The 14166-nt window shown below is 38.8% G+C and overlaps 1 protein-coding gene across 1 annotated transcript in view; it reads left to right on the forward strand.

Moving 5' to 3' along the window:
- Positions 1-323: 323 nt before the first annotated feature.
- Positions 324-14166, forward strand: part of gabbr2 (gamma-aminobutyric acid (GABA) B receptor, 2) — a 244887-nt gene continuing 231044 nt past the window's right edge. Inside the window, exon 1 of the mRNA XM_055219234.2 lies at positions 324-1232. Coding sequence (XP_055075209.1) covers positions 921-1232 — 312 coding nt within the window. The 5' untranslated portion in view covers positions 324-920. The remainder of the gene's footprint in view (positions 1233-14166) is intronic.

Raw genomic sequence — 14166 nt, forward strand, 5'->3', positions numbered from 1 at the left:
AATATTGATCTCCATCACCAAACATACTTGTTTGAAAGCATACCATAATATAATTTGACATGAATGTGGGGTGTTGTCTCCGTGCATACTAATGAATCTTCATTTGACACACGAAACTGCTGCTGCTATATGAACGCAGATCTGAATACCTGATATTTATAAACGTAAATTGTATGGCTCAGGTGGCCATTTACGTGTTACCTCACAGGAGACGTATTGTGTATGTTATCCAACACGTTACCAGTGACACGCTCCTTTGCCTTTCAGTCGTGCATCTTTATAAATGCTCTCTCTCTCTCTCTCTGTGTGTGTCGCGCGCGCTCGCATACACACAAACGCGCGGGCACACACACACATGCACTGCGCGGCAAGAAGTGAAGCGTTCGAGCAGCATCACTGAGCTCAGTCGCTGGGGTTGTCGCACGGATATCCTCCCTCGGATTGCTTTTACACACCAGTTTCGACCTCACCTATACGATTTTTACGCAAACAGTTTGCGGACAGGGATGCCACTCTTGTGTCAACTGCTTGGATTATATTTGGGTGTTGAAATTGCATTCGCAATTGCGTAAAAGAGCCTTCCACACCTTTGCGTAACGTAGAGACGTAGGATTGTCTTTTGCGCAATTGGTTGTGTTTTGAGAAGAAGGATCGGACTGAATGTAACAAGGACCGGTTTGGATCGCAAAAGAAGAACCAGCATAGTTCATAAGCCCATCTGCGTCCGGGCACCCTTTGGTTTTACGCATCTCAATTGGGTGCGCAGGAATTACTGCACTGGACCGTCCTCGAGATCGAGCGCGCGCCACACCGCAAACACTGCAGCTCAACCCATCTAATGCCTGCGTTTAGGTGAAAACCTAAAGATTGCCATGCCAGGACAGTGAGAAGGCAGATACTTGTTCTTCCTGTACGGTAGCATGGCTCCGTCCCGGAGGGACTGCAGATGTGAGATGATCTTGCTGTCGGGATGCCTACTCCTGTTCGTCTTGGGATTTCGACCCGCATTGGCGAAGGTTTGCAACGATTACACGAGGCACGGCCTGGACAACAACTGGTACATGAGGGACGGTGAGAAGTTGCCAATCATGGTCCTGATGCCGATGAACGAGTCGGCGCTGATGAGCAGCATCAGTCAAGGCATCGAGCCTGCCGTCCAGCTGGCCATCCAACACATACGAGAGTCCAGACAGTACTCATTCTCACTCATCACCAAAATATACGACACTGAGGTAAATGCATTTGAGATTAGTTTTCGTTAAGGGTCAGGTATGTGTGTGCGTTGCGGGAATAGACTGCGGGCTGGGTTATTTAAACTCGTGCGGAAAACACGATTTTGGTCGGTGTATTTGTGGGATTTGATTTTCTATCACATGTCAAGAGAAGGCAAAACTGAATAAGTTTTGTTGTCATTTAAGTCCTCACATCGTTTAATACGATCACCGCCCCCTTGAATGCAGAATAAGGGGGGCACAGGTGTTGCACAGGAGATGCGCACGTGCCTAAGGCTCGTGCTGTAAGTGCAGCCCTATATGATGACTGACTAGAAAAAATTATCTTCAACATAAGTATCTGTTTTAAATTGCTTGCTGAATACCACATGAAAAATTTTAAAAAATCCTGTTTTTCAACACACAATTATGTAAACATCCTTATTAAAACAAGATATATATTTACTTGAGAAGCAAAAACATGTTTATGTGAGAGCATCTTGCATCGTTTTGCATCATTTTGCTTTCTTACGCAAACATAAAATTGTATTGGAAAACAGTACGAAAAATATTTTCAGTGTTCCAATTATAAGCCATTTAAATCATATGCAAGGTTGGTTTCCTTGCACCTAATGATGACAGTAATTACTTTTCTTCTCCTCCTTTTTATTTCTATGACCCAACGTCCTCTAGGAAAAATAAAATCTGAGTAGCCTACTTGCTTAAAATGTTGTACAGCACACAGGAATACAGTAGATAGTACCAAGCAGAATGCATTTGTTGGTCATTGATGTATTGATTAGTAAATTGATTTAACCTTGAGTTATTTGTTATCCTTGATGTTGTCATGTTGCTAAATGTAAGCTAATCCTACTTGTAGTACAATATCTTTTAACGTTCAAGTCCATAGTCCTGCAGCACTCAGTCATAACATAATAATATTGTTATTTTGAGCAGAAAAATGAATAGCTCAGTAAATCTGGTAATGTGCACAATAGATATACCCACAGGTAATTCTTTTAAGGAAGTATATATTGAATTTCTTGTGCATATAGTCTCCCCCCTCTTATTTTTGTGACAATAACACCTCAGGAAATGTGAGAATTACTCCTTTGTAAAAAAAGTCCCTTTTTGGCCTCAGATTTTGCGATTTCTGGAAGTGTGATAACCTGGGGAGATGTGAAGCTAATCAATTGCTTATTACCACCATGCTATTATATGTGTGACAACAGGGAAATGAAAAAGGAAAAGAAACTGAATGTTTGTGAAATGATACATTTGCAAATTATCACGGCATTAAAAAAATGTTGGGTTTCAAACAGATTGTCGCTATTTGCCATGCGCATGCTTTAATGTGAATCATTTACAGTACTAGGAAGTGGAGGGTACGTGACCCTTAAAGGAGTAGTCCACTTTATAGATGGGGCCCATTGACTTACCATAGTATTTTTTTTCCTACCATAAAAAGTCAATGGACCCCATCTTTAAAGTGGACTACTCCTTTAATGTCAGGTGATGCGTAATAAACTAAATTGTTCATTGATTGTTGTATTGATTTACATGCCTTTTGTTAAACACTATTGTTTCTTAGTGCACATATTCTTCCTGTCATCCACTTTGCCTTGATTTGTCCATTATCATCATGCTCTCAGAGGTTTTAAGTAATGTTCCTCTGACACAAGTAGGATAAATGGCATAACTGCAGCAGAATGAACATTTACTCACCACCATCTATACATCAATGAATCTACATTACATTTATGTATAAAGTGCTAAAAATCAATAAGAATAGGGCATACCATGTATACACTGAACCGTGTAATGGCTACACTAGTGTTCAGTCCAATGGTGGGTGTGAACCAGGCAAGTCATTTAGCTATTTCCTAACCTTTGTTTTAATCTCCGTGTTAACCCAACCATGAGTTAAAACAACCCACCATAGGTTTATTTAATAACCCAACATGTGTTCTGTCCAATATTTACCCAACATTGGGTTAAAATAACCCAGCAGAATTTAGAGTATACACACTAAAACCACAACAATCGCAAATTGTAAACAAAGCAAACAGTAATAGCAGCATGTATGCATGCAAGGATTTAACAGGGCAGATGTAAGTAATCAGTCCCCGAGCAGTGGCTCTTTATCCTTTTATCCCCTCTCAACACATCCCCAGGCAGGCAGAACCCATCCGCTTGCTTGGGCCTGGGTGCTGCCGGCCGTGCCCACAGCGCTTAGCCTTTCATAGATCCACTTGAAAGATTCGGAGAGAAATTAAAGAGAGAACCCCACGTAACATTTGCACTATTAAAGGATCCCCATACTTACTTCAATTAACTCAAAATGATTCGCTGTGCTAAAGGTCACAATTTGCCGTTAGATCATTTAGACCGCTGGGATGCCTGTCCTCTACTTTTTTAGACCAGTTTTTGTATTCACTTTGATCTATGATAACGCCAATTATCAGTTTACCCCATCAGTTTTCGCATTTGGCAGATGCTTTAATCTGAAACGTCTTACAGTGCTAGTGTTTGGTTATCGAACCCATGACCTTTCCTGCTGCTAACGCAATGCTCCACCAGTTGAGGTGCAGCCAGGAAGACTTTTTTGTCTTGACAAGTTGGCTGAAGTGGTACTGTTGACCTCCTTGAGCCCCGCTCATGCCACAACCCTGGTGTCATGCATAGAGATATCACTGGAGCTTATGCCTCACAGAGGAGAAAATGCATCTTGTCAGATTTGCGCGTCGAGTGCAGGAACCCTTGCAGAGCCCTCAGCCCTTGCCATACATTTCTATTATTCTCAAAAGACGAAGAGCCCCAAGCTTATGTAAAGCATCTTGTCGTGTTGTCGCACTGAGTTATGATTTTTCTACAAAGTATTGCCATATCAGGTCACGTTCAAGTAAAGTGTAATGGTGACGTAAAATAAACATGATGATAGCGTAAAGACTTGTGTATTAAGGTCTAAACTCCCCATTATGCTTTAAAAGTCATTGTAATGAAAAAATAATTGCATTGTAAAACATTTCCCCTGTTGATTCTGTCATGGCGTTTAATCTAATCTACATTAAATGTGTGTAAGGATTTTAACATAGTATTTCTATTTTACCTAATGTTTTCTGTACAGTCCCTGTGCAATCTAATGCATTTGTGCTGCAACTATTACTTCCCTTTTAAAGCATCACTTTTTGCTGTTTAACCGGTAGTTAAATGCTTGTTGTTGGATTGTGAAATAGGTCTCTAATTGCTGACCTTTTAGTGAGTCATACTAATACAGCCAGCAGTTATTCTAGTCTTATACTTGGTTGCTGCTCCCTGACCTAGACGTTCACGTCCCTGAGGACCGAGGGCACCGTGCAGTATGATGCCGAACAGGTTTTTAAACACAACAACATGTTATTTGCTGTCAGGATCGGCCGCCAGGCTCATTCAGAGCCCACACTCCTGTATTCACTAGGGCAGAGAGGCTTTGTCGGTTTCTGCTTCTGGTTTCTTTAAACATATTACCTGTTTGTTCAAATGGAGAGATTCAGTGCAGTGTAAATCATGAGTCTTTTACCACGTTCTGTATGAACTAGCAAGCCTTGGATTTGGGTTTCCAAGCCTATATCATTGTTAATCGACAGTGACTGTAACAAATTTCACTATTATTTACTACCTGCTTTATTATTTAATGCTCATTGTACTTTAAGCATATTTCCATGTACTTTAACTGTAGCATTTTAAGCATATTTTAATGTTAGTAACCAAACCGTTTAAAGGAAAACACCACTGCTTTTCAATATTTTACTATGTTCTTACCTCAACTTAGATGAATTAATACATACCTATCTTTTTCAATGCGTGCACTTAATCTTTGTACAGTGTGTCGTGAGTGTGTTAGCATTTAGCCTAGCCCCATTCATTCCTTAGGATCCAAACAGGGATGAATTTAGAAGCCACCAAACACTTCCATGTTTTCCATGGCGGAAGAGCACTTCATTTGCAGCACTTTGACTTCGGGCGCAGTAATATTAAAAGAAGTTTGAGCGAGAGGGGGAGTAGTCAGGAGAAGTGATGATGTTACTGCGCGCCGAGGTCAAAGTGCTGCAAACTAAGTGCTCTTCCGCCATACAATATAGTTCTCATTTTTTACCGCTTAAAAATTCGCCACGTTTTATTTTGTGCCACCATACATGGAGGTGTTTGGTGGCTTCTGGATTCATCCCTGTTTGGATCCTGGGGAATGAATGGGGCTAGGCTAAATGCTAACACATTCACGACGCGTTGTACAAAGATTAAGTGCACGCATTGAAAAAAGATAGGTGTGTATTCATTTGTCTAAGTTGAGGTAAGAACGTAGGGAAAATATTGAAAAATGGTGGTGTTTTCCTTAAGTCCTCAATGACTTTCATAGCTTTCTTTTTTCCTACTGTGGAAGTGAATGGGGCCTCTGATCGGTTTCAAACATTCCTCAAAATATCTTCCTTCATGTTCATCAAACCAAGAAATTTATACAGGTTTGTAACAACATGAGAGTGAGTAAATGATGACAGAATTTGTATTTTTGGGTTAACTATGCCTTTAAAGCCCCTCCTCCTAAATATCATATTTTTTCAATTGATGATTGGTTCTTTTAACTGAAAGGCGGGACATTAGTTGCCAGAGCGGCCATATTGAACGTTGCATTGTCCCTTATTCATAGTAAGTAAGTTGCCAGCCAGCGCCAGCGTTTTTCATGATTTTCACAAAAGTTTAATTCCTTCCAGAAAATGTTCTTCTTCAAATATATAAACATGCAATATACCAAATGAAAGAACAGACCCTCTGCTTTCAAACAAACAAAAAAAAAAAAAACGTTTCATCCTACCTTCAGCAGTTCTTTTGTAATCAGCTTTTGAATATGGGTAGGTGTCTGCAAAAACACCACATTTTGAGCAAAAAGCAGAGATAATTCCATTTTGGTGACGGACTTTTCATAGAGATCCCATTCAGAGAGATCTTTAAAACAGACACGGACATGCAGCAGCTTGTCATAGGGCAATACTTCCGGTTTTAAAAAGTTGCGGAAGGGTGCCACCTAGTGGAGAATTGCGGAAAGACGGAAATACTCGTCATTGGCGGGGAAGCGTTTTCTCTTGATTGACGAGATATCTCGTCAATGGCGGGGAAAGAGTTAAGTATCTTCGATATTAGTACCTATAAGGGTACATAGCTATACCTAAATGGTAATGGTTATTAGGACCTTTGTAAAGGGCATTGCCCCAGTGACAACTTTTGTATGAACTTGACTTGGGTTTCTAACCATGCTTTAATGTTTATTAACTTACATTTACATATAACTGTAGAAAATTGATAGGTAGTAAATGTTCATTTAATGAAATAATGAGGAAATGTATTTTTGTTGCATTGATTGAATTCTCCCATCTCAAAAACTCTATTATGCACTTAGTTTCAATCCCAAGAAGATGAACCACACGGTTATGCTTATTTGACACATTCAGCAGCTGTTTTTTTTAGCGGTGGCATCCATCTTTTTGATTATCCAGCAAACACGATTTGTGTTTCAAAATGTGCTGGATCAGGCTCTACCGTACATGTAAAACAAACACTTGCCCGGTGATTGTTCCTGCTACCAAGGGTGATGGGAACAATGACTGATTGGATGCCAGAAGGGGGGAAATATGGGTGGGGACGTTTCCAAGCTGATTTCTCTCACTGCCCTCCAAAACGCTAAGGGATAAATGGACACAGTTTAAGTCTGGACCCTGGTTCAAACGCCAAAGCCGCACAGTTAGTCTAAGAGTAAGTCTGAACGGATGAGATTCATCTTATGAAACGTGTCCCTAATTTGTGCTCGGCTTTTTGTTATTTATAGACTGCAGTCTGTGTACATCACTTCATTTAGAAGTTTTCCTAGTAGAGATCCTTTTCTCTTTACGATCGCATTGGGCATAGATACGAAAGAGCTAAAGAAAGAGTTGACTTGAGTTTTTATAAGTACCTGGGGCCTGATGAACATATAACATGTATTTCTTTAACTTAATAAAGTATATTTACTGTAGATGTGAGTATTATGAAAGTGCATGCAAATGAATAGACAAACAGATTGGATTTTAACTGATTGCTCAATATATGCTTGTCTGACAAAAAAAGTAAAAGTTAAACACAATAAGAGGATTTAGGTGTTGTCTTTACAGATGGCCGAATGCCATGTGATTTCGGTCTTTCTCCGGGGGCGAGCGCCGAGTAATAGGCGTAAAGTTTGCCCTTGTCAGTCCTCTAATTACATTAAATCCTGTGTAATTCCTGGACAGCAAAGGAGGAGCCGCTGATGCACAGACGAAAAATGTGCGTGTGTGTCTGTGTGTGTTGTGTTAATGGGTGTAAGCAAGCCCCTGGGATGTGTCTCTCTAGGGACGCAAAAATGCTGTGGTCACAGCTGTGCTATGTGGTGGTCCACAGGCAGATGTGGCTAAGTACCACCAGCACACATTTACTGAATTACACTAACACACACTTCTTTATGTATTTGCCCATATCAGACAGATCTCACGGAAATTCGTGTTATAGTTATGCAAAATTTGATTAATTTATTCGTGTCCATGGCACAAAATTCAGCCTTTTTTGTGCCTTGAGCACAAATGTCTTTTTTGTGTCATTCGCACGAATTCTATAAATAGTTTTACGACTTTAGTGGCACAACTTTTTATGTATTGTTTTTTCATATTTTTTCCTATTTTCTTATCATTATCGCTTGGGGTTGGGGTTAGAATCACTTTCTGTTACATTATTAGACATCCTAACCGAAACCTCAACTCCAGACGAGAATAGTTTCAAAAGCGGAAGAAAAACATGTAGAAACCAATTAGGGCTGCAGCTATCGATTATTTTTGCAATCGATTAATCTAACACTTAATCGATCGATTAATCAATTAATCTGATAAAAAATTTGTGTGTGTTTTTAAACAACCAAAACAAATAATGCATATAACAAAAATGTTGTGGCTGTAAAATGATCAAGCATTTGGCTTTTATTTCTAAAAAAAAAAGAGGTATTGACATTTGGCTCCAAAAAATAATCATATTTGTTTCAATTTTTACCCATTGTTTATAAGTACCAGTGCCAACAATTAAAGGCGGAGTGCACAATGTTTGAAAAACGCTTTGAAAAAGGAGACGGGCCGACTTCCAAAACACACTTATAGCCAATCAGCAGTAAGGGGCGTGTATACTAAACGACATCCTTGCCGGGTTGCATATGTGTGGGGCGGGTCTTTTAAAAGAAGGTCCAGATTCTGTTGGGGTAGGGGCATGTTTGTTAAGGTGATTTCAAATATCAACATTGGCTTTCAAACATTGTGCACTCCGCCTTTTAAGCACTTTAATTTATTAATATGCACAACAGGTTTCATGCTGTAATCTAGCCCAACATTAAAGTAAATATCTGTTTTATGTAGATTTCTACACCTGAAGCATTTACCATTAGGCTACTAACAAATAATATATCATTTCTGGGTTGAGCCTTTTTGCTATGGTAACAACCTGTGTGTGTGTTCACGTGTGTATGTGTGTGCATGCGTGCTGTGCATAAGGAAGAGTGACACCCCAGTCAGACCAGTTGCTTCATTGCAATTTGGTACGGCAGAAATACATACATTCATTTTTTATAGAACGCTGCATTTGTCTTGCATCACTTGCATTGCGGTGCATTTTAGGTGAAGCATCCGTTCGAAAAATCACAACATCACGTCCCGCTGTATACAGTGAATGCATGCTGAAATTATTGTTGCGTGGCTACATAAAAGTTTAAGCATATGTGATCCATTGCCGTGATTGGTCTGAATCGCGTGAGAGAGATAAGGGTGCATGTATATGTGTGTGTGTGTGTGTGTGTGAAGGGGTTCTTTTTTAGGCTATACTCTCTTGCAATACATTTACTACTTAAAAACATCAAAGCTAAACATCATATCTAGTCAAACCGCATAACGACATCGCTACAAATACAGTATGGGATTAAAATCAGCAACATCAAAGTATAGGCTTAGGCTTGGTTACCTTGTTTCAGTGACGCTTGCTGAAACAGCAGTCAATGTTTTCGGTTCAGATGATGAATGTAATGTAATGATAATAATGTAATGATTACAAACTTTAGACATTCTGGACATTCTCTCGTTTATGGACATCTCCTCCATCGTGGCAACTAAATTCAAAATGTATCAAGCGCCATGATGTGCTTCCTGAACATTGAACAACGGTTCATGTGAATCAGATCTAGGCGCGGGTAGTGCACGTCATAGGAATTTAACGAGGCGTCGAGGCAGAATTTTTGCCTCAAGGAATTTTTTTAATTGAGTTAATTGAGTAACTTGATGAATCGTTTCAGCCCTAAAACCAATAAATGAAATTACATCCTAACCGAAACCCCAAATCTAACCTAAAGCGACAATGATTTAAAAATAGAAAAAAAGTGAGAAAACAATACATGAAAAAAAGTCTTGACACGAAAAAGACATGCTCAAGGAACAAAAAACCTAAATTTTGTGCCATAGACACGAATAAATTAATCAAAATTTTTGTGACTATAACACACTTTTCTGTGAGATCATGTTGCCCCATATACAAACAGTTAAAATTTAAAATCACAGGCATTTTTCCTAAACCTCATTATAGACATTTTTCTATTGCAAACAAGCACATTAAGGGATTTTAGGAGTTTCTTTTTACTTGACCACAGTGTAAAATATGTCTGACAAAACAACACCTTTGAAACTGAACAGAATCTTCTGGCATGTGTAAATTTATGCTGATCTAAGCTTGCTTGTTTGCACATTTTTTTGGCTTATTTGTTCCACAATATCTCACAATGTCCTTACAAAAAAGTGCTTGTACTTACGGGCTTGCTTGGATTTACTTGCATGGTTTTACGCACTACCAATGGTCTAAGAAATATTATACAGTAGGAAGGTTTATGAACGAAGTGTCTGTAAAGGGGACATAGCATGAAAATCTGACTTTTTCCGTGTTTAAGTGCTATGATTGGGTCCCCAGTGCTTTTATCAACCTAGAAAATGTGAAAAAGAACAACTCAATAACTTAGTTTTGGTAAACCATTCTCTGCAAGCATGTGAAAAATTGAAAGTTGGCTCCCCCTGTGATGTCAGAAGGGGATATACCACCCCTTAATCTGCACTATCCAACCATCACACTTCCATTTAGTGCAGAGATCAGCTCATTTGCATTTTAAAGGACAAAAGCAAAAATGTGCCGTTTTCAGAGCCGGCGCCAGACCATAACTAACAGGGGGGCACGTGGCTTCCAACGGGGGGCACGCAATTAGCAACAATAACTTGCAAAAACAAGGAATTAAAACAACAAATACAGTGCAAACACACACTCATACAACTGGTACAGACTGTCAGCTCATTTCCCGTATAAAGTGCAGAAGATCACAAACTATGCGCAAAAGTGAAACTATTTTGAACTTTGACCGCGACGTAAAAGCAACCTGCGCTCGCGCTTTGCTCGACGCAATCACAAACCACCCTTGCGCGGCCTAGCCATTGAAATGAATGGGTTTCATAGCGCAGCGCACACCGCGTCCTAAAAGCCGCTTTACCATAATCACTTCGTAATTCTGTTAAGTAAGGGATAATGTAGAGGCAGCCGGTAGTTATCGGGATATAAGCCCCGACAGTGTGATCAGGATCCCGCTTATTACACGGCTACTTGCCACATAAGAAAAAAAACTGGACATGAATATGAATTTGAAACATTTTATTGGCATATTTGTTTTAAATTAACATTTTTATCCTTCCGCGAAACTTTGCACAGATGCATAAAATGATCGTAATACCTTATTAAGATCCTCTGCTTCATACTTGTCTGTCTCCATTTTTTTCTCTTTTAGCCAGTCTTTGAGAAGTTTTAATGCCCATTCTGTATTTTTTTGTGTGTTGGCTTCGTAGCTGTCATGCTCTATTTTGTCAAGTTCAGTCTCAGTAAGCTCTCTGTGTCTTGTCGTTGTTCGTTCTTCTATCCACTGTTTAAATGTTTTGTTTTTTCCGTACATGTTAAAATTAATGTCAAAATTGTCCATTCTTAATTGTGGCTGTCCAGTGTTTGTCACAAGATGGCGCCAAACAGTAATCTTTATTGGTCTTTATTGGCGCGGAGCGATTTTAAATCGTACAAGTAGTACCGGCTATGCGTTATTACGTTGGAGCGGTTATTATTTGAAAAGAACGCACCTGCAAATGTCTCAACTGACCAATCAGAATCAAGCATTCCAGAGAGCCGTGTAATAACGGTCTATAGCCACACTTCACATATACGTAAATTAAAACAACGCTAACTTACCTTTAAAAAAGCTGAAGCCGGCGTGTACGAACATTAAACTTCCTTAAAACAGTGTCCTGTACATTTGAAAATTCCACCTCGACCTCTAATCTCCGAGTTTGAGCCAATCTGTGTTTACATGATGTCAGATGGAGCATGCGGTGCTAGTTTGTTCTAAATGTTCTAATATCCATATTTTACACGATCCATAAAATGCCGAGAAAAAACAAGTTGCTAGTATGAAGTCACAAATATGCTAAAGACGTAAAGGCGTCTTTATTTATGAGAAGCCGCAATACAACCAATCAGAGAAACTGGTCTATTTTAATTAAAAAAATATATATCAACTATATTTTCCTCATTTGATTACATGGCCCTGGCCGTTTTGGCAATTTTAACATGCTATAAGAAATGATCTATATTGTATTTTGAGTTAAAACTCTACGTATGTGCTCTGAAGACACCAAAGATTTATTTGACATCTGAAAAAAGTCTTGTTAAATGTCCCCTTTAATTGTCACACATGGACATGTCTTTCATTTTAACGTCAATCCATTGCTCATTTTTGCATAGTAAAGCAAGGCTTGTGTGTTCGGTATAGTCTTGTAATACATCTTTAGTGTGTTCATCCTTAAATGGACAATCTCATAGGCCATTGAGCACATGGTGGTATGTGGTGCTTGATGGATGAGGTGGCCTATAGAGAGAATGAAGGACAGTTTCTATCTAATGAAGTATTACTAGAAAGGCTGCTATCTACAGACCCCATACCACCTGGTGCTTGTGGTGCAGTTTGCCATTTATTAAACCAAAAAGCTCCTTCCGAGAATTCATTTATTTTTTTAAATAATGGTGCTATACTCAATCCTATAGAAGAAAGTTTTTGACTGATTGGTCTTTTATGAAACCAAATCTATGGCTTTGCTGTGAAAAACCTTACATTTCAAAGAGTGTACCTGGGTGAGGTATGGCTACAGAGGATAGGTGAGCTGAAAGCTCAATGGGGCGTCTTTATTTAGTAAGTTATACAGTTCAGTGGAGGGCAAAGAGCTCTATTAGGGTTAGTTCCTACAGGAACGTTCACTCATGTTAGCTCTCCTTGTGTTTTAAGAGGTATAAAATATTGTGATTTAATCCTGTCTGTGGGCAGCTCACATATTTCCACTCTCTAAATTCCACCTTCAGGTCGCCCACAGTTCCAACCAAGAGTAAAAATAAACTTAGTTTACATGCATTTTCTACTTTTAGACAGTCCGCCTCGCATCTGAATCGGAGGCAGGCTTGGTGAATTTTGATGCTTATCCTGATCTTTCTTAAGATACGTTCTGCCATTCAAATGCATCCTCTGCTCGTATTGATTCAGTGACTATAGATAAAGTGATGGCAGAATGCCTGTAGTTTCTTGGACTTCACCCCAAAAAAAAAAAACCCTACTGGTTTTTTCTTCACCATCACAAAGCTCTCAACACTCTACTTTCCACAACTAGAAGAGGGAAGTTCATTGCAAAAGCACCGAACCATAAGCTAAACATATCGCCTGTCTCACAGTCTATAATTACACAAAATGGTAGGATGAATAATTGCAGAGACGCCGTATAGATGGGCTTCTGACAACGTTTAACAAAGTCCCGAGGAGGTTGGTTGGATGTAGCCCTTGTGTGAATAAAGTGTGTTAAATTGAGGAGTAAAGCTTTGAGGGGGTGTTTGAGGCTAAGGATATGTTACCCTTTGTTGCTGTCATAGATAAATTTATACCAACATTTTTGACTGGATTACATCCAAAATGTCGGTGCAGATATTCTAACATTATTGAATTATTGAAAATGAATTTAATCATGTCTAAGTTGCGGTTCTGTTGGAAGATTAAGGACAATGGTTGTCTGTACCTGTATTTTAATAAAGTTGATATTTCATTATTGTATGTGCTGGATAATTTCAAACTAAATGAAAGGAGGATTGGGTTCATACTTCATGTTAATTCTTCTTCATGGTCTCGGTGTGCATTATTGACGCAGTTGGATGTTGTAATGGCTTGTTGTGTTTTCTTCATCACTCCCATCACTTTAGATTAAATTGAAAGTAATGGTTATTCGTTGAACAAGGCATCATAATGCATCCGACCCGTTGCGGAGATAGCGGTTATTGTTTGCTTCACATTCACTGTAGTCAAGGAAACAGATTCATGTATAAAAAGTTCTTCTTTTACCAGAGAAGCAAATATAATAACTTTAATAGTTAAGAATAAGATGAAGTCGTCAAAGTGCTCAAATTTTAAAGGGATATTCTGGATTATAAAGTCATTAGGAAATTAAAATTCAAAAATACTTTTTACAAATGACTTAGTTGTGCGCTTAATTTTTTAAATAAAAAAATTAATGTACCTTCGTAATCGTTAATCAAAAGTGTGTAAAAATAATAAAAAAACATATTTTAGGTGGGACTAGAAGAGTTTTGGTGCTACGTTCAAAACATAATACAAATTTTTTGTATGTGTTTACGAACATAGCGAAAGAATGACGTCAAAAAACGTTTTATGGCCGAACTGCATGCCGCAAATTATATAAATGAAGATTCAGTTACTTAGCAAGTACTAAAAAACGTGTTTTATGCTTTCTCTTTACCTTATCACAACAGCAAG

Source organism: Misgurnus anguillicaudatus, chromosome 20 (assembly GCF_027580225.2).
Source record: "Misgurnus anguillicaudatus chromosome 20, ASM2758022v2, whole genome shotgun sequence".
NCBI classification, from domain to species: domain Eukaryota; kingdom Metazoa; phylum Chordata; class Actinopteri; order Cypriniformes; family Cobitidae; genus Misgurnus; species Misgurnus anguillicaudatus.